This window comes from Scyliorhinus canicula, chromosome 13, assembly GCF_902713615.1.
Source record: "Scyliorhinus canicula chromosome 13, sScyCan1.1, whole genome shotgun sequence".
NCBI classification, from domain to species: Eukaryota; Metazoa; Chordata; class Chondrichthyes; order Carcharhiniformes; family Scyliorhinidae; genus Scyliorhinus; species Scyliorhinus canicula.
This window is the reverse complement of record NC_052158.1, coordinates 159,482,859-159,510,590: the sequence shown is the minus strand read 5'-3', so window position 1 is coordinate 159,510,590 and position 27,732 is coordinate 159,482,859. Positions and strand designations below refer to the sequence as shown.

At 42.8% G+C, this 27,732-nt stretch overlaps 1 protein-coding gene across 2 annotated transcripts in view; it reads left to right on the top strand.

The window, feature by feature from the left end:
* The window catches only part of abcf3 (ATP-binding cassette, sub-family F (GCN20), member 3), a 111,251-nt gene that overhangs the window by 31,172 nt on the left and 52,347 nt on the right, over nt 1–27,732 (top strand). For both annotated transcript variants that reach the window (XM_038815901.1, XM_038815900.1), the window contains 7 exons: nt 2,281–2,403; nt 7,204–7,470; nt 8,384–8,464; nt 12,494–12,553; nt 14,291–14,347; nt 22,323–22,345; nt 23,669–23,724. In XM_038815901.1, the coding sequence (XP_038671829.1) occupies nt 2,281–2,403; nt 7,204–7,470; nt 8,384–8,464; nt 12,494–12,553; nt 14,291–14,347; nt 22,323–22,345; nt 23,669–23,724 (667 nt within the window). The remainder of the gene's footprint in view (nt 1–2,280; nt 2,404–7,203; nt 7,471–8,383; nt 8,465–12,493; nt 12,554–14,290; nt 14,348–22,322; nt 22,346–23,668; nt 23,725–27,732) is intronic.

The window sequence follows — 27,732 nt, the reverse complement described above, 5'->3', positions numbered from 1 at the left end:
AGTCTGTATTTAGTTGCTCAGCCATTTCTTTGTTCCCAATTATAAATAGTTTCTGAGTGTAGGTACATTTCTGACCTACATTTGTCTTCACTAATCTTTTTCTCTTCACATATCTATAGAAACTCTTAGTGTCAGTATTTATGTTTCCTGCAAGCTTCCTCTCGTACTGTATATTCACCATCTTAATCCCTTGGTCCTCCTTTGCTGAATTCTAAACTGTCCCGAAACCTCAGACCTATTGTTTTTCTTCGCCAATTTGTATGGTTCTTCCTTGGATTGACTACTATCTCTAATTCCCCTTGTAAGCCATGGTTTTGCCACCTTTCCTGTGCCAGTCAGGAATAAACAATTGTTGCAGTTTCCATGTGCTGTTTGAGTGTTTGCCATTGCCTATCCGCCGTCATCCCTTTTAAGTAATGTTTCACAATCCATCATAGTCAATTCATGCGTCATATCATCATTGTTTCCTTTATTAAGATTCAGGACCCTAGTCTCAGAATCAACTACTTCACTCTCCATTTTGATGAAAAATTCTACCGTATATGGTCGCTTGTCCCCAATGGTCTTGCATAATTAGATTGCCGATGATTCCATTCTCCATATACAGTACCCTGCCTAGGATGGCCTGATCTCCAGTTGCTTCCTCAAATGTATTAGTCCAGATAACCATCTTATGTAGACTTCAGGAATTTCTCCTCTACGGTATAGTGACTAATTTGATCAATCTACCTGCAAATTTAAATCATTCATAATTACAGATGTGCCTTATTGCATGCATCTTTAATTTCCTATTTAACGCCATACCCAACATCACCACTACAGTTTGGGGGTCCGTATGCTTCGCCCACTAGCATTTCTTGCCCCTTTGTGTTTTTCAGCTCGACCCATACAGATCCCACATTGTCACAGCTAATATCCTTCCTCGCTATTATGTTAATTTCCTCTTTAACCAGCACTGCAATGCCACCGCCTTTTCCTTTTTGTCTGTCCTTGGTTTCTCTGCCTATCACTTTTCTTATTACCCTTTCTGTTTATTTCTTTTGTGCTTGATTCCCCCTCCTCTGACTCCTTGGATAGTTTCCCAGCCCTCTGCCTTTTTAGTTTAAACAATAAAGGAGAGTCGATAGAATGGGATTGGTATTGGTAACCATGTCAAAAGGCTATAGCGGTGACGAGGAAGGATAACCACAGCGGCAGTGAATGTCGCTCATACGTCTCTTGGGGCTCTTGGTACTGTGGAAGCTGGATTGAAACGATTTGAACAGGGAGTTGTGAGGGAGACTGTTATGGAGCCAGGAGGGAACAAATATTTAAAGCACATCAGAGATTGACAATGGGGCAGTAATTAACGAGGGCGTGGTGTGGTTTTCCTGATTTTGGGGGAGGGGATGGGGTGGGAGTGCGGTATGACAGTGATGATGAAAGGGACCTAGCTACAATGGAATGAACACTGGGTAGCGAGAGGAGGGTTGGTGATCGAGCAAATATCCAAGGCCAGATCTCAAAATAAGCACTCTAGAAAAGGGCAAACTGAAAGAAACTTGTTCCTACAAAGAGCTATTTGAATGTGCAATGCCCTGCCACAAATTGTGAGCAGGATTCAAAGGAGTGTTTGATAATTATTTAATTGGGAAGATATAAAAATAATATGAAGACCTGTAAGGTAGGTTCATTGTTGGCAGTAAGGACCAAATGATTATCTCTTGTGCTACTGGGATACCAAATATGCACTTGCAGTTATTAAGGAGGAATAGAAATATTTAGACCAGTAGCACATCTTTACCACACTGAGATTTCATCTTGGAGATCTCCGACTGATTCCAGCTCAGATCAATGGAACCAACACCTTATATTGAAACAGTTCAAAGAACTGGCAACTTGGACAAGTCTCTTCTCGTGCCCCAGAAATAATTTTAAAATGTGGTGCTATGACTAACAGTGAATGCTACTCTTTTAAATTAAAGACCACAAACAGAACTTCAGAAAGCATCAACATCTTAAAGCAGCAAAGCACTTCCAACATCTCCAAGAAAACTTTGATTTGTCCAGGACAATTGGGAGAGATATTCACAAGTGCTAGTGTGATATAGGTGAGGCCAGCACTTCGCAGTGTTGGAAATTGTGGGCATCGGCACATTACTTCCAACAGTGGTGCATTAACAAGATCCTGTTTGTGATTGTAGCCAGTATAATAATTGTAGTGAATGATGCTTGACCAATAATAGCTTTTTGGTTGTGTTAGCCTTTGGCCACAAGGTTATGCTTTATGATTTGTTCCAGGGTTCTTGAGGAAGCATCTGCCAGCCAAGCTTCGAATAAGAAAGAAACCCGCTTGGAAGCTTCAGGAAAGAATAAGTCGTATGATATCAAGATCGAGAATTTTGATGTCTCCTATGGAGACAGGTGAGTATTGTATCTGCTGAACACTGAATGTATTTGGGTTTAACTGATAGCGATTGACTGACATGCTATCCAACCATTATTGTATCATGTGACTACCAGATGGGAGAAGGCGAACTAGGTGACCTTGATTTATTTTTGTATTTCTATGCATTATATAGAATGATAGTTGTGTGAGGAATGCTCTGGCACTTTTCCCTTGGCCATTGGGTTATGGAAGAGTAAATCATGTTCTTTTAGCCACCCATGTTTATACAGTGACAGTAACAACTTGTATTAATTTGGGGTCTTCAACCTAATAAGGCTTCCTAAGCTGCTGCGTAGTTACGTTTGAAGCAAAATTTGACATTGGTCCATGTAAGGCAGGTGGCCAAAAGCTTGGTCAAGGCAGTAGTTTTTAGGGACTGTCCTAAAGGAGGAAAGAGTGCTAGCGAGATGGAAAGGTTGAGGGAGCAAATAGTTTAACCACCTAAAATGTGGCTTGGCCAAGAGGCTAGATTCAGATTAGCAGAGATGTCTCGGAGGATTGTGAAGCTGGAGAGGTTTAGTGAGGCAGTGGAGGGATTTACAAACAATCCGTTCTTACAATTGAGGCGTCGTTTGGCCAGGCTGTGAGCAGAGGGTGACAGGGGAAATGGGACTTGGTGTAAATAATGTCTGGGCAGCAGAGTTTAGAATAACCTCAAAGTTCATGGAGAGTAGAATGTGGGGAGCAGACCCGACTGTGTTGGAATTGTCAAACCAAGAGATGATGAAGTCATGAATGAGGTTTTCAGCAGCACATGAACTGAGGCATGAGTGGAGTTGGCCAACATTCCGGAGGGAGAAGCAGGTGGTAGCGGTGACCTGCTGAACCTTTATAATGCTCTGGTTAGGTCCCAACTAGAGTATTACATCCTATCTTGGTCACCACATTTTAGAAAAGGCCTTGAGATGCTGATGAGAATTATCAGAGATGTGGGTTTTAAGTACGGTGTTAGATTTGTTATGACACACTGGACTAGTTTCCGGTCAGTTCCAGCCCCACTTGACCTGGAGTCGCAATGCAATAGAAACTAACACAGCATTCTCAGTAAAATTCAAAGTGTCTGGTCTTTGGCTGCCCAATAGCTGCAGTCATCAGGTTTATTAATAACAATAACTGTGCAGCAAATACATCTGGCTAACTATTACCAAACTCCTAACTCTCTTTCTCCCTCCCCTTTAATTCTCCCCACCATCTATATACACACACAAGACAGAAAAACAGAGCGGAAAGAGGAGTGTAAAGTAATGATAATTGAAAGATAAGAGTCTTTGTTTCAATGGACATCTTCCAGTCCACCTATCTTCAATCTTCAGTTGGAGGTTTTTGTTTTCAGTCTGTAATGGTTTTTACTGGAGATTCATCCAGGTCTCAAGACTTCTCTGCAGGTTCAGAAAAACAGCAGATAGGCAGTATTTCTGGACAGACAGACACTCGCAGCTGCTCCTCTCAGCGTCCAGGATCTGACTGTCCTTTCTTGGTTCTCTGGACACCACCCCACTTGGTTGCATAGGAACATAGGAATTAGGAGCAGAAGTGGGCAATTCAGCCCTTCAAGCCTGCTCCGCCATTCAATCAGATCATGGCTGATCTCTTCCTGGTCTCAAATCCACCTCCCTATCCCTTCCCATAATTCTTTAACCTGGTTTTTTTTAGCAGAAGTATAACCTATCTTCTTGAAAAACCTTAATGACTCAGATTCCACCGCACAATGGCAGGACCCAATCACCACCTGTTGCCGCAGAATACAGCCGTTGGCCAATTCCCTGGCCAGCAGCCAGCCAATCAAACTACATTCCTCCAAACGGGTGCCATAAAGTCTTGAGCTTTTCTGTTCAGAAGCTAAATCTCCATAGCACAATATTCCGTTCGAACTTTAGGTTCCTCAATCCCTCTGCTCGACTTCAAAAGGTACATGTCCATGAAATATCCATTGATCAAAGTGATAACCAATAAACAAAAGAAGTGGGAAATAAGGGAATCAACAGGAAGGGCCCTGAGGGTTTGGAAAGGCTGGGGTTGATCATTTGGTAGCGGTGTACAATATTATGACAGGTTTAGATAAGGAGAAACTTTTGCTTATTAGAAAATGAGTAGGGGATACAGATTTAAGATTTTAGGCGAGCGATGCAGGGGGAATGTGCAGTGATGACCTGGAATTCCCTGCCTACAAGACTGTTAGAAGCAGAAACAATCTATGATTACAGAAGGAAACTGGGTGAGCACTTGCAAGACTCCGGGGATTGAACAGGTGAGTGAGACTGACTCTGTGATGTGGGCAAGTGTTTGAAAGGTCATTTTGGAGTCAAATGTGACGCTGGGTTTTCAAACAGCCTGGTTCAACTTCGGACAGTTGCTAAGGAAAAGTCGGCAATGGAATTTGTGTGGGGACCGAAGAGCGTGACTGTGGTCTTCCCAGCTTTTAGTTTGAAAACATTTCTGCTTGTACAGTGCTGGATGCCAGTTCGACAGTGGAGTGGTCAAGGGAGGTGCTTCTGCTGTTGTATACGTCAGTTCTCAAGCATTTTGGTTGAAGGATACTTCTTTGAATGGATTTGTAATCACTGATCCATCCTATCTCACCCAAGTTGCAATTCTTATTGAGTATTATATTGTTGCATGTAAGCAGTGTTTTAATAATACTTTTAATAAAACATTTAATTACTTACAGATATCTTGAGGTGGGTGAGCCCGCTACTCATTGTATTCTGTTTATCCTTGGTGGGATGTTTGACATGTGCACTTATAAAATCATTCTTGGCACTCCACTTGCCCCAATCCTGCCTCTGATCGCTGCTTGTTTGCTAACACGCTACCCTTGACGACGATGCCCTGCCATATTATTTCAGAGGTCCCTGGAAAGTTTGAGATCTCACTTTATGTATGTGAGTGTTGTCAATCAGCAGTATATGTGGCATGAAACTCTGTTTCTATTTCAGTTGTCCCCATGGATTACAAAATTAGATTTGACAGGCCTTGGGGGAAGAGTGGGCTGGGAATTCCCACTGTTCTCGGTCCCATGCACCCATATGTTTGCTTCCTTGGCCTGGTCTATAAACCAGGTTTCTGGGCAACATGGGAGGTAACACACCTGCTGGCAGCCCATTTATCTTCAGGAACATTGCTGCTGTTGGGGAAATTACTTGTCCCTGCTCAGTTGTACACCTCTCACTACCTGGGCCAGTCTGCACACTCAACACCGTCCTTATCTGTAGTGGAGCGTTCACTGCGGTAAATAAAAGAATCATGTTTAGTGGAAGCATCATCAGGTGCTTAATTAGTTTTTGAACAAGCGGTTTGATACTTGTTATGCTAAAATGCTCGGTGGAGCATTTTAAACCTTATATTAGAAATGAACACAACAGGATGTCCTTGCAAGTAGTGTATTAAAATAAGAAGGAATAAAATAACAGAGTGAATATTAACACCCTGCGAGCCAATGAGTTAAAAGCAGCGTGAGACTTGTATTTTCTTCATCTGGAGGCCCTGAACGCGTGACGAAACTACAAAAAGCAACGTTTCTCAAGTGCGGCAGGATTATTTCTCCAACAAAAGGCAGTGATTGGAAGATAATTACATAATAATCTTTATTAGTGTCAGGAGGGTCAGTAATATCCATGATGATTGACAAAAGAACCAGAAGGAAAAAGATTTATTTTACGCATTAAGTTAATGCAATCTGTAATAGCTGCTTTAAGAGCAGGTGGGAGCAGATTCAATAGTAATTTTAAGTGGGACTTGGATAAATGCTTCTTCATAGAATTATACAGCACAGAAGTTTTACAACACCAGGTTAAAGTCCAACAGGTTAGTTTCAAACACTAGCTTTCGGAACACTGCACCTTCCTCAGGTGAATAAAGAGGTATGTTCCAGAAACATATATATATATAGACACAATTCAAAGATGCAAGACAATGCTTAGAATACGAGCATTTGCAGGTAATTAAATCTTTACAGATCCAGAGATAGGGATAATCCCAGGTTAAAGAGGTGTGAATTGTCTCAAGCCAGGACAGTTGGTAGGATTTTGCAAGCCCAGGCCAGATGGTGGGGGATGAATGTAATGCGACATCAATCCCAGGTCCCGGTTGAGGCCGTACTCGTGTGCGGAACTTGGCTATAGGTTTCTGCTCGGTGATTCTGCGTTGTCGCATGACCTGAAGGCCGCCTTGGAGAACGCTTACCTGGAGATCAGAGGCTGAATGCCCTTGACTACTGAAGTGTTCCCCGACTGGAAGGGAATATTCCTGGCCGGTGATTGTCGCGCGATGCCCGTTCATTCGTTGTCGCAGCGTCTGCATGGTTTCGCCAATGTACCACGCTTCGGGACATCCTTTCCTGCGTATGAGATAGACAACGTTGGCCGAGTCGCCTTTGAATTTGTCTATATATATATATATATATGTTTCTGGAACATACCTCTCCATTCACCTGAGGAAAGAGCAGTGCTCCGAAAGCTAGTGATTCGATAGAAACCTGTTGGACTTTAACCTGGTGTTGTAAAACTTCTTACTGTGCTCACCCCGGTTCAACGCCGGCATCTCCACGTCATAGAATTATACAGCACAGAAGGAGGCCACTCACCTCTTTGTACCTAAGTCGACTCTGAAAGCGCAACCCAAATTGACCTACACTCTTCTCTTGTAGCTTTGCCAATTTTTCTCCTTCAATTAATAATCCAATTTCCATTTGGAAGTTATGAAATGTTATTTGGACGAATTAAAATTCAGGGGTAATGTCCAGTTTTTAAAATCCAATTGATTTCTCTTCACTGCAGGAGCTTACTTACTGGTGCCGATTTGCACCTCGCTTACGGCAGACGTTATGGCTTGATTGGTCGGAATGGCTTGGGGAAAACTACACTGCTGAAGATGATGTCGGCTCGGAGTCTCCGCATCCCTTCGCACATCAGCATCTTGCATGTGGAGCAGGAAGTGGTGGGCGATGAAACACGGGCGCTCCAGAGTGTGCTTGAGTGTGACACAGTGCGGGAAGGTCTGTTGAAGGCAGAGAAAGAACTGACAGCAAAGCTGAACAGTGGTGTGTAAGTAATGACCCGCAGAAAGTAGGTGTGAGGACTCTGTAAACGTGCAGCACTCAGTTCAGCACGCAGCTGGGCTTCTGTCTGAACTAGTCTGCTAATGATGGAGGGTGCTCCCCCGATCCAGCCTCATAGCCCACGTGTTGGGCTATTTATTTTTATATTTCCGAAGTCTTTTTCTTCAGATCCAAAGTCTCAACACTCTTGTAGGTGAGTTCTCAGCCCTGATGGACCAGTGTGCGCTTTTAACATACCCACTGCCTCTTTAATTTGATATTTATGAAGAACCTGCATTTCTGTAGTGCCTTTCATGGGTTCAGCATATTCCATAGTGCTCTAAACCGGTTAACTACTTGAGAATTATGGTCCCGATCTTGTTCTAGGAAATGTGGCAGCTATTTTTAAATGTATTAATTCATAGGATGTCATACGTCGCTGGTTAGGTCAGCGTTTATTGCCCATCCCTAATGAAATGAAATGAAAATGAAATGAAAATCGCTTATTGTCACGAGTAGGCTTCAAATGAAGTTACTGTGAAAAGCCCCTAGTCGCCACATTCCGGCACATGTCCGGGAAAGTTGGTACGGTGTTGGTGGTGAGCCAACTGCTTGAATTTGTAAGCAGCAATGAGCCACTGGTTTAATGTTTCATCCAAAAGCCATATCTCTGACTTGGCAGTGCTCCCTCAGTATGATGTCACCCGTGCCTCAGTGATAGTACTCTTGATTCAGAGGTTAATAGATTGTGAATTTCAATCTCGCTCCAGGGACTTGAGAACAAATTGTAGACTGTGTTGCCGTGTAAGTCCTAGTGGAGAGAAACGGGCAAAGAAAAATACCTCACCTTTGAGTTAGTAATGTTGGAGGTTCAAACTGTAAGCTGCAAATATAACTATTCTTGTGACTTTCTCTTACAGGAGTGATGGTACAGAGAGCGGCAGGCTAACAGAAATTTACACAAAGTTGGAAGAGATCGAGGCAGACAAAGCTCCAGCTAGGTCCGTTTCTAATGAATCCTTTGCAAATGCCATTTCTTTCAAAGCTTGGGAGGTAATGTGTGAAGGTACATCGAATTTGAAGGAAAGTTCCTGCCAAGGGAGCAGTAAGAACCTCTGACCCGTGACCTTGAAAGTTATGAAACTCGACCATTATTTCTATGACCCAAAGAGCCAGCTGAGAAATGTGTGTGTTGGATGATAAATGAGAATGGAATTGGAATTAACTCCCCCTGTCTACCTGGGCACCCTCCCCAAGTCAGATAGCCGACTAACACTGCATGTGAAGACCAGGCGGGTCGCAGTAGCAGAAGAGGCTATTTGTGAGTCCGGGATTTGACACCTTTGAGTGAGTGGTGAAGCAGCAAATGAGACTGTACGGTGGAAAATACAAACAGGATGGGGCCAAAAGCCTTTTATACTGTTCAAACCGATTATAGCTGAAATGTACCTCACCACTGCATTTATTCACTTTAGCTCCATATCACTTGACACCCTTACTCAACAAAAATATATCTAAACTACAAACTCTAGTCACTCCCCAGCTTTTTGCGGTAAACATCTAGATACCTCCTATTTCCCCTCCTATTACAATCCCAGACTAGACTCCAACAGTGGTTCGGATACAGGACAAATATTTTGTAAAACTGTGATGAAAGGATACTTCACTCCAGGAGTGATTGGACGAAGAAATAGGGATGTTATTTTGAAACACATTTTATTACCAATATAATTAAAATCTTTAACTTCACACAAGAAAATAACTTACAATTACTCCTTAAACAAACTATTCAATGCAGTGAATACAATATCTTTAACTGCTATCTTTATTTCCACTCAAAAAACAAGAAACTATCTCAGCTCTCAATCCACTTCAGCTGCCAATGGCACATAGGAATACTTGCTTTACAGAGATGTACATACTTTGGTTCTGTCTTCACAAATGAAGACACAAATAAGATAACAGAAATGCTGGGGAATGCAGGGTTTAGTGAGAGGGAGGAATTGGAGGTGATCAATATCGCAGAGAAAAGGTGTTGGGGAAACTGATAGGTTTGATGGCTGATAAATCTCCAGGGCCTGGTAACCTACAGCCCAGGGCACTGAAGGAGGTGGCTCTAGAAATAGTGGATGCATTGGTGGTCATCTTCCAGGATTCTATAGACTGCTGCAGATTAGAGGGTGGCTAATGTAACTCCACTATTTGAAAAGGGAGGCAGAGAGCAGGGAATTACAAATCAGTAAACCTGACATAAGTAGTGGGGAAAATTCTAGAATCCATTAGCAAAGATTTTATACCAGAGTACTTGGAAAACAGTGGCAGGATTGGAGCCAGTCAGCATGGATTTATGAAGGGGAAATCATGCTCGACAAATCTACTGGAATTCTTTGAGGATGCAACTAGTAGAATTGATGAAGGGGAGCCAGTTGATGTGATTTATTTGGACTTTCAGAAGGCTTTTGACAAAGTCCCGCATAAAAGATTAGCGTGTAAAATTAAAGCACGTGGGATTGGGGGTAATGTATTGAGATGGACAGAAAACTGGTTGGCAGACATAAACAAAGAGTAGGAATTAACAAATCTTTTTCAAATGGGCAGGCAGTGACGAGTGGGGTGCCACAAGGATCGGTGCTAGGACTCCAGCTATTCACAATATATATTAATGATTTAGATGCGGTAACAAAATGTAATATCTCCAAATTTTCAGATGATACCAAGTTGGGTGGGACGGTAAACTGTGACGAGGATGCAGAGATGCTTCAGTGTGATTTGGACAAGTTGAGTGAGTGGGCAAATGAATGGCAGATGCAGAATAATTTGGATAAATGCGAGGTTATCCACTTTGGTAAAAAACACAAAAGGGCAGAGTATTATCTGAATGGCCACATATTAGGAGAGGGGAACTTGCATCGAGACCTGGGTGTCCTCATACACCAGTCACTGAAGGTAAGTATGCAGGTGCAGCAGGCAGTAAAGAAGACTAATGGTATGCTGGCCTTCATTGAGAGAGGATTCAAATACAGGAGCAGGGAAGTCTTGCTGCAATTATACAGGGCCTTGGTGAGGCCACACCTGGAATATTGTGTGCAGTTTTGGTCTCCTTATTTGAGGAAGGCACTCATAGGCGAATTAGACTTTTTCTACCTGTCCACTAGCCTGTATTAAGGTGGACGCAATTCTGCAGGTCCTCGCCATTCCTCTAGTAATTGTGGAAATGTTGCAATAGCAGAGATGTCACCTATTGAATAGGACATTGAAAATACTTGTCTCCTATATAGGAACGTAGCAAACCTGCTCTGCTATTCGATATGATCATGGCTGATCACCAACCTCAAAACCTTTTTTCCCCACACTATCTCATATCCTTTGTTGTTGCTATTTAGAAATCTGTCAATCTCTGCCTTAAACATACTCAATGAATGAGTATCCACAGCCCTCTGAGGTAGAGAATTCCAAAGATTCACAGCCCTCTGAGTAAAAAAGATTCACCTCAACTCAATCCTAAGTAGCTTCCCCTTATTTGAAATAGTACTGGTTATACGCCCACCAACCAGGGGAAACATTTTACCTGCATCTACCCTTCAGTATTCCTTTCAGTATTTTGTACATGTCATTGAGATCACCTCTCATTTGTCTAAACTTGAGAGAATGCAGGCCCAGTTTGCCCAATTTCTCTTCATAGGACAGTCCCGTCATTCCGGGAACATGGCTTGTGTACCTTTGTTACACTCTCAGACAAAATATCCTTCCTTGGGTAAGGTGGCCAAAACTGCACACAGTACTCTCACTTGAGGTTCTGTACAATTCAAGCAAGACCTCACCACTCCTGTACTCCATCCATTAACAAAAACATCCATTAACCATTGTTCCTGTGATAATGGCTAACCTACCTTTAGCGTACCTAATTGTTTGCAGTGCCGGTATGTTAACTTTTCAGTGACTTATTGATAGGACATCCATGCCCTTTTTGTATGTCTACACTTTATAATCTATTACCATTTCAGAAATAGCCTGCACATCTGTTCCTCCACCAAAGTGCATGACCTCTCATTTTTCCTCATTATATTCCATCTGCCATGTTCTTGCCCACTCACTTAGTCTGTCCAAATCCCCTTGAAGCTGCTATGCACCTTCCTCACAACACACATTTCCATCCGGCGTTGTGTGATCCGCAAACATGAGAATATTACATTGGTCCCCACGTCAAATCATTGATATGTATTGTGAAAAGCTGGGGCCCCAAGTACTGATTCTTGCGGTACTCCATGCTCACAGCCCACCTACTCGAGAATGAACCGTTTATTTCTTCTCATTTCTGAAATGGGACTGGAACCACACCTTCTGACTCAAAATGTGAGAGTGCTGCCCATTGAGCCATGGCTAACATTCTTTTTTTTTTCAATTTAGAGTACCCAATTATTTTTTTTCCCAATTAAGGAGCAATTTTAATGTGGCCAATCCACCTAACCTGCACATCTTTGGGTTTTGGGGGTGAAACCCACACAAACACGGGGAGAATGTGCAAAACATTCCAAATTCTCTCAACTCTGTGAAGTGTGGATACGATGCCAGCACTGTGGGTTAATGTTCCGATGTCAATACAAGTGTTTCTTGGTGGATTTGGTTTTTTTGGAACTGATCTGCAGGTGTAACTTGGTGTTCTACTTGGGGTAGTGATTTATGTTTCAGTGAAGCTTTCTGTTCGAGACTTGTACAATGTTGGAGCAATCCTGTTTTCCAGGACAATATGTTGACCCATTTCAATATTCAGTGTAATTGAGAATGTTGGAAGTGTTTAGGGAGTCTTAACATAATTTGGCTGTTTGGATTGCAATGTTTAGAGAGTTGGCGTTGCCAAATTGTTTTGCCTGAAACCGTGGAAAAAAATCATTTTATTGCCCTTCACCTTTTCCCATGAAATTTATTGGATATGTTTGCCCCACCTGTACGTTCTCCTGCTTTCACCTCACTCGCAACCATTCTAGGACAATAATCTATCTCTGTCTGATGGTCTTTCTCCCTCTTTTTAGAGCCTCGGTTATTCTGGCTGGTTTGGGTTTCAGTTCCAAGATGCAACAACAGATGACCAGGTGAGATGCTGCACATAAATCCCTTGTGAGCCAGCTGCTGATGAATATTTGTAGTGGGAAGTCATGCAAACAGTATCATCAGTGAAGACAAGCATCGCAAACTTTATAGTATCAGAACAGAATCAGTGCTGGTCTCTGTCTAAGTTAATTATTGCCTATTTAAATGTCCAATGCAACCTTTTCCCTGTTTTGCTTAATCACACAGCAATTCTGTAGTAACCCGTTCGACAAAGTAAAATGAAAGATTTGCATTTCTGTAACCCTTTTCATGATCTCAGGACATCTGAAGTACTTTACAATTCAAAGATTCTAATCATGTGTAATGTACTGCCAGAATTGCGAGAGATTTAAATTTTGATACTCGGTCACAACAAATCTTTATTGGCACATAACAGTATCTGAGTAGTAACTTGTAGTTAAAAATGATTATTTATCATAAGTTAGGTTACTAAACAGAATGATGCATGTTTGAGGCTTGTTGATCTTTAGGTAGATTGATGTTGGGTTCCTGCCATTGTTAAATCCACTCTTGCAAGTGAGGTGTCACCTTGTCTTCTAACTCTGTACTGTTCCTTAAAATCCCTTCTCCAGTTTCCTGGAGCATATCCAATGGATCGAATCAGTCTTTTCCACATAGGGCCCTTTGCTCTGTTGAGCCCCTCTGTACTGTAGATATCCCACTTCCCTTTGTCCCATTGAATGTCTTGCAGAGGCATCCTGTTTTTTCAGTTCTCCACCGTCCTGTTCTACCCAGTTCAGCGGCCACCACACTGACCTGTGTACAATTTGGCAATTTGGCAGAAACAGTGGCAGTTACCACTCCAATCTGCAAACTTTTATAATCGTAAACCATCTTGCAGAAAAGTAATTATTTTGATATTCCATGACATTTTGCAACTTTTGCAGTTTAGCTTAAACTTGCTGTTAAATACCCATGATTGGAAATTAATAGCTGTTAGAGGAGAAAGCTTATTCTGTCCATTATTACATTTATTACATTAATTCATTGGCAATTGCTAATATCTGTAAAAGATCAATGTGACTATTAGTCACAAGTACTTCTGAGACCACAGTCCTTTTTGGGTCTGTTCAAATATGTATTTTATATTGTAAAATTACTCAAAACGAATACATTTCTTGAACCTTTAAAGACATAGTCTACTCCTTACAACAGTATATCAGCAAATTAATCAGTATTAGTCAATTAATCCCTGTTCAGGGTGGCACGGTGGCGCGGTTGTTAACACTGCTGCCTCACCGCGGCGAGGACCTGGATTTGATCCCGCCCCCCCCTGTCCCTGTGGAGTTTGAACATTCTCCCGTGGTTACATGGGTCTCACCCCCACAACCTAACGATATGCAGAGTAGGTGGATTGGCCACGCTAAATTGGCCCTTCATTGGAAACATTAAAAAATATATATTAATCCATGATCTTTGAGCACAAAACGTTAAATGACTCTTTCCTCAAAGTTCCTTCAAATTATTAGTAGATTTCATTTCACTTGTGCAGTTCTGTCCTTTTTAATTATTGTGAAGTTATTGTCTTCTAACTCTGTACTGTTCCTTAAAATCCCTTCTCCAGTTTCCTGGAGCATAGCACCCAATGGGTCGAATCAGTCTGTTCCACAAAGGTCCTTTGCTCTGCTGAGCCCCTCTATACTGTAGATATCTCACTTCCCTTTGTCCCATTGAACTTTTCCTTTGATGTCCCAGTGTTAACTTTGTGTTTCTTACAGAGAGTTCTCTGGAGGCTGGAGGATGAGGCTGGCTTTGGCCAGGGCACTGTTTGCCAAGTAAGTGGTTGATTTATTATGGTCCCCAGTTTGTGTTTGTTTTAAAGCCAGACAGCCAGCTAGTTTGAGCGTATCGAGCATTGAACAGGGCTGTGAAAGAAAGGCAGGTCAATTGATTTAAGGTACAGACAAGCCTTGATCTCATTTGAATAACTGAATGGTCTACACCTGTTCATGAGTTATCCTTAAGCTAGCTTCAATTTAGGGTCATTTTAAACTAATTTTCTTATGACCAGATTTGTTTATGATGTCAGCCGAAGTTTGATCTTGGGAATGAACTCAAAGAACAAAGCTTTCCAAATGCACTATGAAATGAGTTGTATCTAAGCTTCAAATGCTAAAATATAGAACAGTGCAGTACAGGAAAAGGCTATTTAGCCCATCGATTCTTTGTCAGCACTTTTGAAGAGCTATCCATCAGTCCAGTTCCCAAATTCCTTTCCCGTATCCGTACCTTTTTCCTCCACCAAGTGTTTGTCCAGTTGCCTTTAGAAAACCACAATGGAATCTATAACCACCACTATCCGATCAGGCAGTGCATTCCAAATCCTAACCACTCAATTATATAAATATGTTTCACCTCATGTCACCTCTGGTTCTTTTTTGCCAATGATGTTGAATCTGGTTGCTCTGTTATTGCTCCTTCAGCCATTAGAAACCATTTATTTATTTGCTTTACTGAAACCTTTCATAATTTTAAACACCTCTGTCAAATCTCCACTTTGTTCTCTTTGGAGCAAAGAGAACAATCTGAGTTTTTTCAGTCTGTCCGTGCAATACTAATCCCTCATCCTTGGTACCATTCGAGTAAATCTCTTCTTTACCCTTTCCAAAGCCTCGCACCCTTCCTGAAGTGTGATCCTTCGAATTGAGCACCATACTGCAGCTAGAGCCAGGTTATTATTTTCTATAGGTTTAGCATAACATCCTGGCCTTTGTATTCAAGACCTCTGTAAAATGCAGGTTCTCGTGCATTTTTTAATAAATATTTTTATTGATCGTTTGTCATTTTATACAAATCGCAACCCCAATAACATGAATAACAACAATAGCAATGTAAAAACAAATAGAAAGAGGAAAACAACATTTCCCCCCTCCACCCAAAATTAGCCCAGCAACAAAGTCCAACAAATAGCAATGTGATAATGATCAAATCATCTGTTTTTTTGGCGTTGAGTGACTGATAGATATTGACGAGGGAACCAAGCATATCTTCCTGCTCTTCCACCTGAGGAAGGAGCTGTGCTCCGAAGGCTAGTGATTTGACACAAACCTGTTGGACTTTAACCTGGTGTTGTAAGACTTCTTACTGTGCTCACCCAATCCAACGCCGATTTTGGGTGGAGGGGGGAAATGTTGTTTTCCACATCACAAGAACTTGGAGCAGGAGTAGGCCATCTGGCCCCTCGAGCCTGCTCCGCCATTCAATGAGATCATGGCTGATCATTTGTGGTCTCAGCTCCACTTTCCGGCCCGAACACCATAACCCTTAATCCCCTTATTCTTCAAAAAACGATCTATCTTTATCTTAAAAACATTTAATGAAGGAGCCTCAATTGCTTCACTGGGCAAGGAACCCACTTCACAACCCTTTGGGTGAAGAAGTTCCTCCTAAGCTCAGTCCTAAATCTACTTCCCCTTATTTTGAGGCTCTGCCCTCTAGTTCTGCTTTCACCCACCAGTGGAAACAACCTGCTCACATCTAGATAGAGAAATACAGCACAGAACAGGCCCTTCGGCCCACGATGTTGCGCCGAACTTTTGTCCTAGGTTAATCATAGAATTTTGGACAATTTGTCATGGCCAATCCACCCAACCTGCACATCTTTGGACTGTGGGAGGAAACCGGAGCACCCGGAGGAAACCCACGCAGTCACGGGGAGGATGTGCAGACTCCACACAGACAGTGACCCAAGTCGAAATCGAACTTGGGACCCTGGAGCTGTGAAGCAATTGTGCTATCCACAATGCTACCGTGCTGCCCTTAAGAAGTTAACCTACACTCCCTTATTCTACCCTAATCCAAGTACCTATCCAATAGCCGCTTGAAGGTCCATAAATTTTCCGACTCAACTACTACCACAGGCAGTGCATTCCATGCCCCCACTACTCTCTGGGTAAAGAACCTACCTCTGACATCCCCTCTATATCTTCCACCATTTATCTTAAATTTATGTCCCCTTGTAATGGTGTGTTCCACCCGGGGAAAAAGTCTCTGACTGTCTACTCTATCTATTCCCCTGATCATCTTATAAACCTCTATCAAGTCGCCCCTCATCCTTCTCCGTTCTAATGAGAAAAGGCCTAACACCCTCAATCTTTCCTCGTATGACCTACTCTCCATTCCAGGCAACATCCTGGTAAATCTCCTTTGCACCTTTTCCAAAGCTTCCACATCCTTCCTAAAATGAGGTGACCAGAACTGCACACAGTACTCCAAATGTGGCCTGACCAAGGTTTTGTACAGCTGCATCATCACCTCACGGCTCTTAAATTCAATCCCTCTGCTAATGAACGCTAGCACACCATAGGCCTTCTTCACAGCTCTATCCACTTGAGTGGCAACTTTCAAAGAACAATGAACATAGACCCCAAGATCTCTCTGCTCCTCCACATTGCCAAGAACCCTACCATTAACCCTGTATTCCGCATTCAGATTTGTCCTTCCAAAATGGACAACCTCACACTTGTCAGGGTTAAACTCCATCTGCCACTTCTCAGCCCAGCTCTGCATTCTATCTATGTCTCTTTGAAGCCGACAACAGCCCTCCTCACTATCCACAACTCCACCAATCTTCGTATCATCTGCAAATTTACTGACCCACCCTTCAACTCCCTCATCCAAGTCGTTAATGAAAATCACAAACAGCAGAGGACCCAGAACTGATCCCTGCGGTACGCCACTGATAACTGGGCTCCAGGCTGAATATTTGCCATCCACCACAACTCTCTGTCTTCTATCGGTTAGCCAGTTTGTTATCCAACTGGCCAAATTTCCCACTATCCCATGCCTCCTTACTTTCTGCATAAGCCTACCATGGGGAACCTTATCAAATGCCTTACTAAAATCCATGTACACTACATCCACTGCTTTACCTTCATCCACATGCTTGGTCACCTCCTCAAAGAATTCAATAAGACTTGTAAGGCAAGACCTACCCCTCACAAATCCGTGCTGACTATCCCTAATCAAGCAATGCCTTTCCAGATGCTCAGAAATCCTATCCCTCAGTACCCTTTCCATTACTTTGCCTACCACCGAAGTAAGACTAACTGGCCTGTAATTCCCAGGGTTATCCCTATTCCCTTTTTTGAACAGGGGCACGACATTCGCCACTCTCCAATCCTCTGGTACCACCCCTGTTGACAGCGAGGACGAAAAGATCATTGCCAACGGCTCTGCAATTTCATTTCTTGCTTCCCAGAGAATCCTTGGATATATCCCGTCAGGCCCGGGGGACTTGTCTATCCTCAAGTTTTTCAAAACGCGCAACACATCTTCCTTCCTGACAAGTATCTCCTCAAGCTTATCAGTCTGCTTCACGCTGTCCTCTCCAACAATATGGCCCCTCTCATTTGTAAATACTGAAGAAAAATACTTGTTCAAGACCTCTCCTATCTCTTCAGACTCAATACACAATCTCCCGCTACTTTCCTTAATCGGACCTACTCTCACTCTAGTCATTCTCATATTTCTCACGTATGTGTAAAAGGCCTTGGGGTTTTCCTTGATCCTACCCGCCAAAGATTTTTCATGCCCTCTCTTAGCTCTCCTAATCCCTTTCTTCAGTTCCCTCCTGGCTATCTTGTATCCCTCCAGCGCACTGTCTGAACCTTGTTTCTTCAGCCTTACATAAGTCTCCTTCTTCCTCTTAACAAGACATTCAACCTCTCTTGTCAACCATGGTTCCCTCACTCGACCATCTCTTCCCTGCCTGACAGGGACATACATATCAAAGACACGCAGTACCTGATCCTTGAACAAGTTCCACATTTCACTTGTGTCCTTCCCTGACAGCCTATGTTCCCAACTCCTGCACTTCAATTCTTGTCTGACAGCATTGTATTTACCCTTCCCCCAATTATAAACCTTGCCCTGTTGCTCGCACCTATCCCTCTCCATTACTAAAGTGAAAGTCAGAGAATTGTGGTCACTACCTCCAAAATGCTCCCCCACTAACAAATCTATCACCTGCCCTGGTTCATTACCAAGTACTAAATCCAATATGGCCTCCCCTCTGGTCGGACAATCTACATACTGTGTTAGAAAAGCTTCCTGGACACACTGCACAAACACTACCCCATCCAAACTATTTGATCTAAAGAGTTTCCACTCAATGTTTGGGAAGTTGAAGTCGCCCATGACTACTACCCTGTGACTTCTGCACCTTTCCAGAATCTGTTTCCCAATCTGTTCCTCCACATCTCTGCTGCTATTGGGGGGCCTATAGAACACTCCCAACAAGGTGACTGCTCCTTTCCTATTTCTAACTTCAACCCATATTACCTCAGTAGGCAGATCCCCCTCGAACTGCCTTTCTGCAGCTGTTATACTATCTCTAATTAACAATGCCACCCCCCCACCTCTTTTACCATCCTCCCTAATCTTGTTGAAACATCTATAACCAGGGACCTCCAACAACCATTTCTGCCCCTCTTCTATCCAAGTTTCCGTGATGGCCACCACATCGTAGTCCCAAGTACCGATCCATGCATTAAGTTCACCCACCTTATTCCTGATGCTTCTTGCATTAAAGTATACACACTTCAACCCATCTCCTTGCCTGCATATCCTATCTATTCCCTTCATAATTTTAAATGTTTCTATAAGATCCCCCCTCATCCTTCTAAATTCCAACGAGTACAGTCCCACTCAGCCTCCTCATAATCCAACCCCTTCAGCTCTGGGATTAACCTAGTGAATCTCCTCTGATCACCCTCCAGCGCCAGTACGTCCTTTCTCAGGTAAGGAGACCAAAACTCAACACAATACTCCAAGTGTGGCCTCACTAACACCTTGTACAATTACAACATAACCTCCCTAGTCTTAAACTCCATCCCTCTCGTAATGAAGAACAAAACTCCATTTGCCGCCTTAATCACCTGCTGGACCTGTAAACCAACTTTTTGCGACTCATGCACTAGCACACCCAGGTCTCTCTGCACAGCAGCATGTTTTAATATTTTATCATTTAAATAATAATCCCTTTTGCTATTATTCCTACCAAAATGGATAACCTCACATTTGTCAACATTGTATTCCATCTGCCAGACCCTAGCCCATTCACTTAACCTATCCAAATCCCTCTGCAGACTTCTGGTATCCTCTGCACTTTTTGCTTTACCACTCATCTTAGTGTTGTCTGCAAACTTGGACACATTGCACTTGGTCCCCAACTCCAAATCATCTATTTAAATTGTGGGCCCAATACTGATCCCGAGGGAAACCACTAGCTACTGATTGCCAACCAGAGAAACACCCATTAATCCCCACTCTTTGCTTTCTATTAATTAACCAATCCTCTATCCATGCTACTACTTTACCCTTAATGCCATGCATCTTTATCTTATGCAGCAACCTTTTGTGTGGCACCTTGTCAAAGGCATTCTGGAAATTCAAGTATACCACATCCATTGGCTCCCCATTATCTACCACACTGGTAATGTCATCAAAAAATTCCACTAAATTAGTTAGGCACGACGTGCCCTTTATGAACCCATGCTGCGTCTGCCCAATGGGACAATTTCCATCCAGGTGGCTCGCTATTTCTTCCTAGATGATAGATTCCAGCATCTTCCCTACTGCCGAAGTTAAGGTAACTGGCCTATAATTACCCGCTTTCTGCCTACCTCCTTTTTTAAACAGCGGTGTCACATTTGCTAATTTCCAATCCGTCTGGACCACCCCAGAGTCTAGTGAATTTTCGGTAAATTATCACGAGTGCATTTGCAATTTCCCTAGCCATCTCTTTTAGCACTCTGGGATGCATTCCATCATGGCCCAAACAGCTTAAGATGAGGCATAAAAACAAAATTTTATATTAGAACATATATGAGAGCTCTGAAGACGGCTCTACCGTTCTGACCAAGGCAATCTGATTGTGGCCTCGCCTCCACTTTCCTGTCTACCCCTGAAACACTTTGACTCCTTTGTCAATCACAAACCCACCAAACTCTACCATTAAAATATTCAAATGACCCTGCATTCACTGCTTTCTGGGAAGAGAATGCCCTCCTGACACTTTATGTTTCTACTTATCTTTGTGTGCAACCCGTACATTTGATCCCTTCATCCAAATGATTGATGTAGATTGTAAATAGTTGGGACCCCAGCACTGATACCTGTGGCACTCCACTGGCAAAACTTTACCAACCTGAAAATTGCCCATTTATCCCTACTCTCTGCTGATGAACTTTGAAAATAAAATATTTATTCTCCCCCAAATTAACGATATTACACCAGGCAAAAAGGTTGGAAAGCTAACATAGCCTCCAGCAGTAGAACATAGTTTGAGCTTTGTGCTGCCGCATGACACACAAATAAGCACTATCATGGATCCTTGTGATCTGGCATTATGTATTTTAATAGTTTACTCAATACTTCAAGCTCACTCTGCCTTTTTTTACATTTCTATGCTTTTGTTCACTGCCTGGAGGTGCTGAATCCTGCGTATTTGTCAGCTGTGGGGTATTGAGGAGAGGTTTGGCTCCTCCACTGGTTGTCAGGTTGAGATCAGAACATAGAACATTTACAGCGCAGTATAGGCCCTTCGGCCCTCGATGTTGCGCCGACCTGTGAAATCCCTCTAAAGCCCATCTACACTATTCCCTTATCATCCATATGCCTATCCAATGACCATTTGAATGCCCTTAGTGTTGGCGAGTCCACTCCTGTTGCAGGCAGGGCATTCCACGCCCGTACTAGTCTCTGAGTAAAGAACCTACCTCTGACATCTGTCCTATATCTATCTCCCCTCAATTTAAAGCTATGTCCCCTCGTGCTAAACATCACCATCCGAGGAAAAAGGCTCTCACTGTCCACCCTATCTAATCCTCTGATCATCTTGTATGCCTCAATTAAGTCACCTCTTAACCTTCTTCTCTCTAATGAAAACAGCCTCAAGTCCCTCAGCCTTCCCTCATAAGATCTTCCTTCCATACCAGGCAACATTCTGGTAAATCTCCTCTGCACCCTTTCCAATGCTTCCACATCCTTCCTATAATGCGGCGACCAGAATTGCACGCAATACTCCAAATGCGGCCGCACCAGAGTTTTGTACAGCTGCAACATGACCTCATGGCTGCGAAACTCAATCCTTCTACCAGTAAAAGCTAACACACCGTACGCCTTCTTAACAACCCTCTCAACCTTGGTGGCAACTTTCGGGGATCTATGTACATGGACACCGAGATCTGTCTGCTCATCCACACTACCAAGAATCTTACTATTAGCCCAGTACTCTGTCTTCCTGTTACTCCTTCCAAAATGAATCACCTCACACTTTTCTGCATTAAACTCCATTTGCCACCTCTCAGCCCAGCTCTGCAGCTTATCTATGTCCGTCTGTAACTTGTAACATCCTTCCGCACTGTCCACAACCCCACCGACTTTAGTGTCATCTGCAAATTTACTCGCCCATCCTTCTACGCCCTCCTCCAGGTCATTTATAAAAATGACAAACAGCAGTGGCCCTAAAACAGATCCTTGTGGTACACCACTAGTAACTGGACTCCAGTCTGAATATTTCCCACCAACCACCACCCTTTGTCTTCTTCCAGCTAGCCAATTTCTGATCCAAACTGCTAAATCACCCTGAATCCCATGCCTCCATATTTTCTGCAATAGCCTACCGTGGGGAACCTTATCAAACACCGGATTCGAATTTGGACCCTACCTTCACTGCGGTGAGCAATTTGATCGAAGAAATGACTGATTATTCTGTGAGATATTATATTCTCTCCCTCTCTCTTTCAGGCCTGATCTTCTATTACTAGATGGTAAGTTGAATTTGATGATATTAGTGTATCACACCCCTCAGCAGGCCTGCAAACACTTGACATTTAATGAATTGGGTTAACTGCTGTTGCCCTCTTATAGTTAGTGTTGTATGAATTTAACTGTCGGTCTATGTCGCCAATGTTTGACGTAGAAATGGCTTAACATCTTGGTTTTTCTAGATACTGTTATATGTCTGATTGAACATTGACGTAAGCTACCATAACAGATGAACACGTGGAGTCCTCATACAGATCTAGCCATTCGTTCCACTTGTGCTGTTAAGTGGCCAGGTCTTGCACACCTCACCTCAAACCTGTTCCTCTGCTTCTTATTGCACTTTTCCCAAGGCGACACATTGACAGCCCTGATCTGAATGAGGTGATGCCAGTATAGATGGTGAGCACTGCCCAGCAGGGTGGTTTCATATGACAGCAGTAGATATAATGGCTTCCTCTTGTTGCTTTCCTGTACAAACCATCCCAGCCACCAAGGAATGAAGGTGCAAATCGCACGACTTCAAAATATCTGACATTTATTGGCCATCCCCAATTGGTCAGATATTCTTTGCAATGGCTTGTTAGACCATTTCAGAGGGCAGTTAAGAGTCAAGCACAGTCTTGCAGGACTGGAACCACTCAGCGGCTCAGACCGGGTGAAGCCAGCAGGGTTCCTTCTTAAATCTAGACAGTCGTGAATGTAACTTCAAGGACAGGAACCTGACACTCTTAAATAGCCCAGACTGTACATAACTCCAATCCCACATGAGGGTTGTCTTTTAATTTTCCTGGCAGTGCCTACCTTGCACACATTTTTGAAAAGTCTTGTGTTCTTGCCGTGTACAATACCCTCTGAGATATTTGTGGTTGAAAAATAAAAGAGCTGGGTGTCCCTATACTTTGTAGTGAGGTATTGTTTGGATGCAGTGTGCAAACCCTGACTAATGTTGCAATAATCATAATTTTTATTAGTCTCACAAGTAGGCTTACATTAACACTGCAATGAAGTTACTGTGAAAATCCCCTAGTCGCCACATTCCGGCGCCTGTTCGGGTACAATTCAGAATGTCCAATTCACCTAACAGCATGTCTTTCGGGACTTGTGGGTGGAAACCGGAGGAAACCCACGCAGACACGAGGAGAACGTGCAGACTCCGCACAGACAGTGACCCAAGCCGGGAATCGAACCTGGGACCCTGGCGCTGTGAAGCAACAGTGCTAACCACTGTGTTTCCGTGCCGCCACTGTGGGGGTAACTTTGTTTTATTTGTGAAATACTTCAGTGATGCCAATAACCTTTACCTAAATAACTTCTCTTGTTCTTAGAACCTACAAACATGTTGGACGTGCGAGCCATCCTGTGGCTGGAAAACTATCTACAGGTGAGTCCTTGCTCTGTTCTAGGAGTGAATGCTACTCCGTTCTTACCACCCTCCAGCATACCTGGAGTATACTGTGTTGAAAATAAAATGCTGCAATCTTTATGATTAAGAACTCCTTAAAACAAAGTTTAATCAGGATAGAATATGGGAGATGTGACGAATGGAAGATTTTGGGAATATTTTCTAAATATTTGTAGCGAGGTATTGTTTGGATGCAGTGTGCAAGCCCTGACTAACGTTCAATAATCATAATAATCTTTATAATCTAAAAGCCTGGTGTCATAGTGTGTTTGACTGCAGTGGTCATGTTTAAATAAAGAATCCTGTTTTGCAGGGCCTAGGAGCTTTTAACAGCTGAAGGTGAAATTGACCAGAGGAATGTGTTTTTCAGTCTGGGCTAAAGCACTGTGGTTTGCCTGGAGAAAGTCCCTGGCGAGTTAATTTGCTTTTGAGCTTGGGGAGATGATGTCATTGCTGGGTGGAGCTAAGGGATTCAGAGGGACATTTTGAGAAAGCTTTGGAGATAAGTTGAATCCGATCTGTCTGCTACTCGAGTCCACAATTCTCTCACAGGAAGATAGTTGTAATAAGAGTAATAATATTTAAAGCAGAGCAGTCTTGTCTGAGGACAAAGATGAAGTTAAAACAAGCCAATTGGGACAGATTTTTAAAGACTTGCAGCCAGAGGCTGTAGGGGTTCGAACAGGAGCTCAAATCTGTTTTGTAAAGCAAGCATTGCACTATTCCATGCAGATTTTAAGATGGATTGAGAGCTGTATGTTTCTTTTGTTGTTTAATGGGGAATGGAGTAGTACTATTTAACATAATAATGTTTTGTTTTTAAAAATACCAAACCCATATTTTCTCAATCGCTCCAGAGCGAATTGTCCACGCTAAATCGTTCCTTAATTGGAAAAGAATTAGGTACTCTAAATTCCTAAAAACAAAAGAAAGCAAAGTTTGTTGCAGGCGCCAAGGACAGTGGCTTTGATTTTGCCAATACATATTTGGAAGAAAGATCTTCTCCGGAACTGGATATTAGATAAGCAATCTGGCAAATTAGAGAGGATCGAGGGTAGTTGAGAAAAGTGGTGGTGAGATAGGGCTGGATGTCATCAACATATATGTGAAAAGTAACACCGTGCTTTCAGATGATTTACGGCCAACACGTCGATGAGAAAAAGGAGGGAGCCAAAAGGTGATCCTTGCGGAGGCACCAAAAATAATGGTGGAGGAGCAAAAAGAAATGAAAAAAAATGAAAATGAAAATCGCTTATTGTCACGAGTAGGCTTCAAATGAAGTTACTGTGAAAAGCCCCTAGTCGCCACAATCCGGCGCCTGTTTGGGGAGGCTGGTACGGGAATCGAACCGTGCTGCTGGCCTGCTTTCAAAGCCAGCAATTTAGCATTGTGCTAAACAGCCCCTTGTAGAACCCATTGTAGATGATTCCTTGGCTAGGATTAGATAGAAAAGACTGGAAGCAGGTTAGAACAGTCCAACCCAACTGGATGACAGTGGAGAGGCATTGGTATGAAATGAAATGAAAATCGCTTATTGTCACATGTAGGCTTTAAATGAAGTTACTGTGAAAAGCCCCTAGTCGCCACATTCCTGCGCCTGTTCGGGGAGGCTGGTACGGGAATTGAACCATGCTGCTGGCCTGCCTTGGTCTGCTTTTAAAGCCAGCGATTTAGCCCTGTGCTAAAATGGTTAACTGTCAAAGACTGTAGATGAGAAAGGCGAGGAGGGATGCCATTTCTGACTCTGATAAGGGACATTTTTTGACTTGTTGGGGCACAAGCCTAAGTGTAAGAATTCAAAGTTAAAATTCCTTGAAAATGCGCACTGAGTTGGACAATATTACGATCCCAAACCAGATAGGGGCTGTTTAGCACACTGGGCTAAATCGCTGGCTTTGAAAGCAGACCAAGGCAGGCCGGCAGCACGGTTCGATTCTCGTACCAGCCTTCCCGAACAGGCGCCAGAATGTGGCGACTAGGGGCTTTTCACAGTAACTTCATTGAAGCCTACTCGTGACAATAAGCGATTTTCATTCATTTCATTTCAGATACCAACAGTGGCTTGTATTTTGGACACAAACCCCAATATTTTTATTTTGAGGAAAGGATTCTTCACTTCAGGAGTGATTGCACAAAGAAATAGGGATTTGGTATCTTCAAAACAAAATGTTATTATTGACACAATATGAAACTCTTTAAATTCACATCTGAAAATAGCTTACAATTACCCCTTAAACAATACTGTCAAATACAGTAACTACAATACCGTCAATTGCTATATCAATTCCCATTTAAACAACAAGAAAGGAAATAAACATACAGCTCTCAATCCATCCCAATGACAGAGTAATACTTGATTTTCAGAATAGATTTGGCTGCAGACTCTGGCTGAATGTCTTCAAAAATCTGCTTCAACTGGTTTGTTACAGCTTCCCCAGACAAGTCTGCACGACTTTAAATACTGTTAATGTTTTTCAACTTCCTATTGTGAGAGTAAAAGGCCTCAGTTGTGGTCCAAAGGGTTATCCAGATTATTCCTCAACTCCAAAGCTTTCCCACAATGTTTGAATGCATTATCTCCACATCATCACCCCAGGCTGAAAACACTAACTCCCCAGGGACTCTCCCTTGTCAAACAATAATGCATTAGCCAGGCTTTTACGATGGCGAATTTTGCCTCTGGCCCCTAAAGGCTTTCTGATCTTGCACAACAGGATTCCTTTAAGAACATTAAAAAAAAAATTTAGAGAACCCAATTTTGTTTTTCAATTAAGGGGCAATTTAGCGTGGCCAATCCACCTACGCTTCACGTCTTTTTTGGTTGTGAGGGTGAGACCCATGCAGACATGGGGAGAATGTGAAAACTCCACACGGATAGTGACCCGGGCTGGTCTTGAACCCCAGTCCTCAGTGCCATGAAACGGCAGTGCTAACCACTGTGCCACCCTGCCGCCCCTGATTCTTTTAAGAAATATGACTAGAGGAGTCAAACTCTAACCCAGGCTTTTAATCCTTGAATTGCCAAATGTCTATAATCCAATATAACTAAAATTCTGCATTCATCACAATGGCAAAAACATGTTCAAAGACTTTGGAGAGAAAGTGACGTTAGGAAATTGTGGCAAAGGCTGAAGGGCTAAGGCAAGGCAGTTTTGTATGAGTTGTGCGCAGTGTCTGAAGAAATAAAACTGTTAACAATATCAGCATGGGTGTCAGAAAGGCCATTTGGGTGATCAGGCGTTTAGTGGTTTAGTGCTGGACCCAGGCCATTATTTCCCTCTCTCTTTTCTCCTCTTGGACTCGTCTGTCCTGTTTTCTCCCCTCCATATCACCCACTAGATCTGCCTTTTCCCAGTTCCAGGCTGAAAAAGGCTGGGCCTTACTGTCTGTTTTGCATCCTGACTTAATTTTGATTCCCATATTCTCCCGATTTAAAATAAAAACACTATTCCTCAACCTGCATTTACTGAAACCCTCTTTGTCATCTCCAGATTGGGAGTGCTCCGAAAGCTAGTGTTTGAAACAAACATGTTGGACTTTAACCTGGTGTTATAAGACTTCTTACTGTGTTATTGGAGAAGGATAGATTAGGTAATTTGATGGTGGCGGAAGTGAGATCCTGAACCTAGTCTACACAATTATATGCTGAATGTGCAAAACAGACATTGACAAAAGCAGTGAGGTTGAATGGAATAAACTGGGATTGTAATGTTAAGCCTATGCTGCCCTGTCAGTGAGATTTTCTGCAATGTTGCTCATTACTATTTGGCACACATCCCCAACTCCCTACTACCCCATGTATAAGCAAAATACATTTCCCCTCGTGGACAAGTTAATTACCAGGGGGCACAGATTTAAAGTGATTGGAAGAAGGATTAAAGTGGACAAAAGGAAAAATTTCACCCAGACGCTGGTTGGTGTCTGGCATTTGCTGCCTGGTCTAGTGGTGGAGGCGGAAACCGTCAACTCATTTAAAAGGTATCTGCA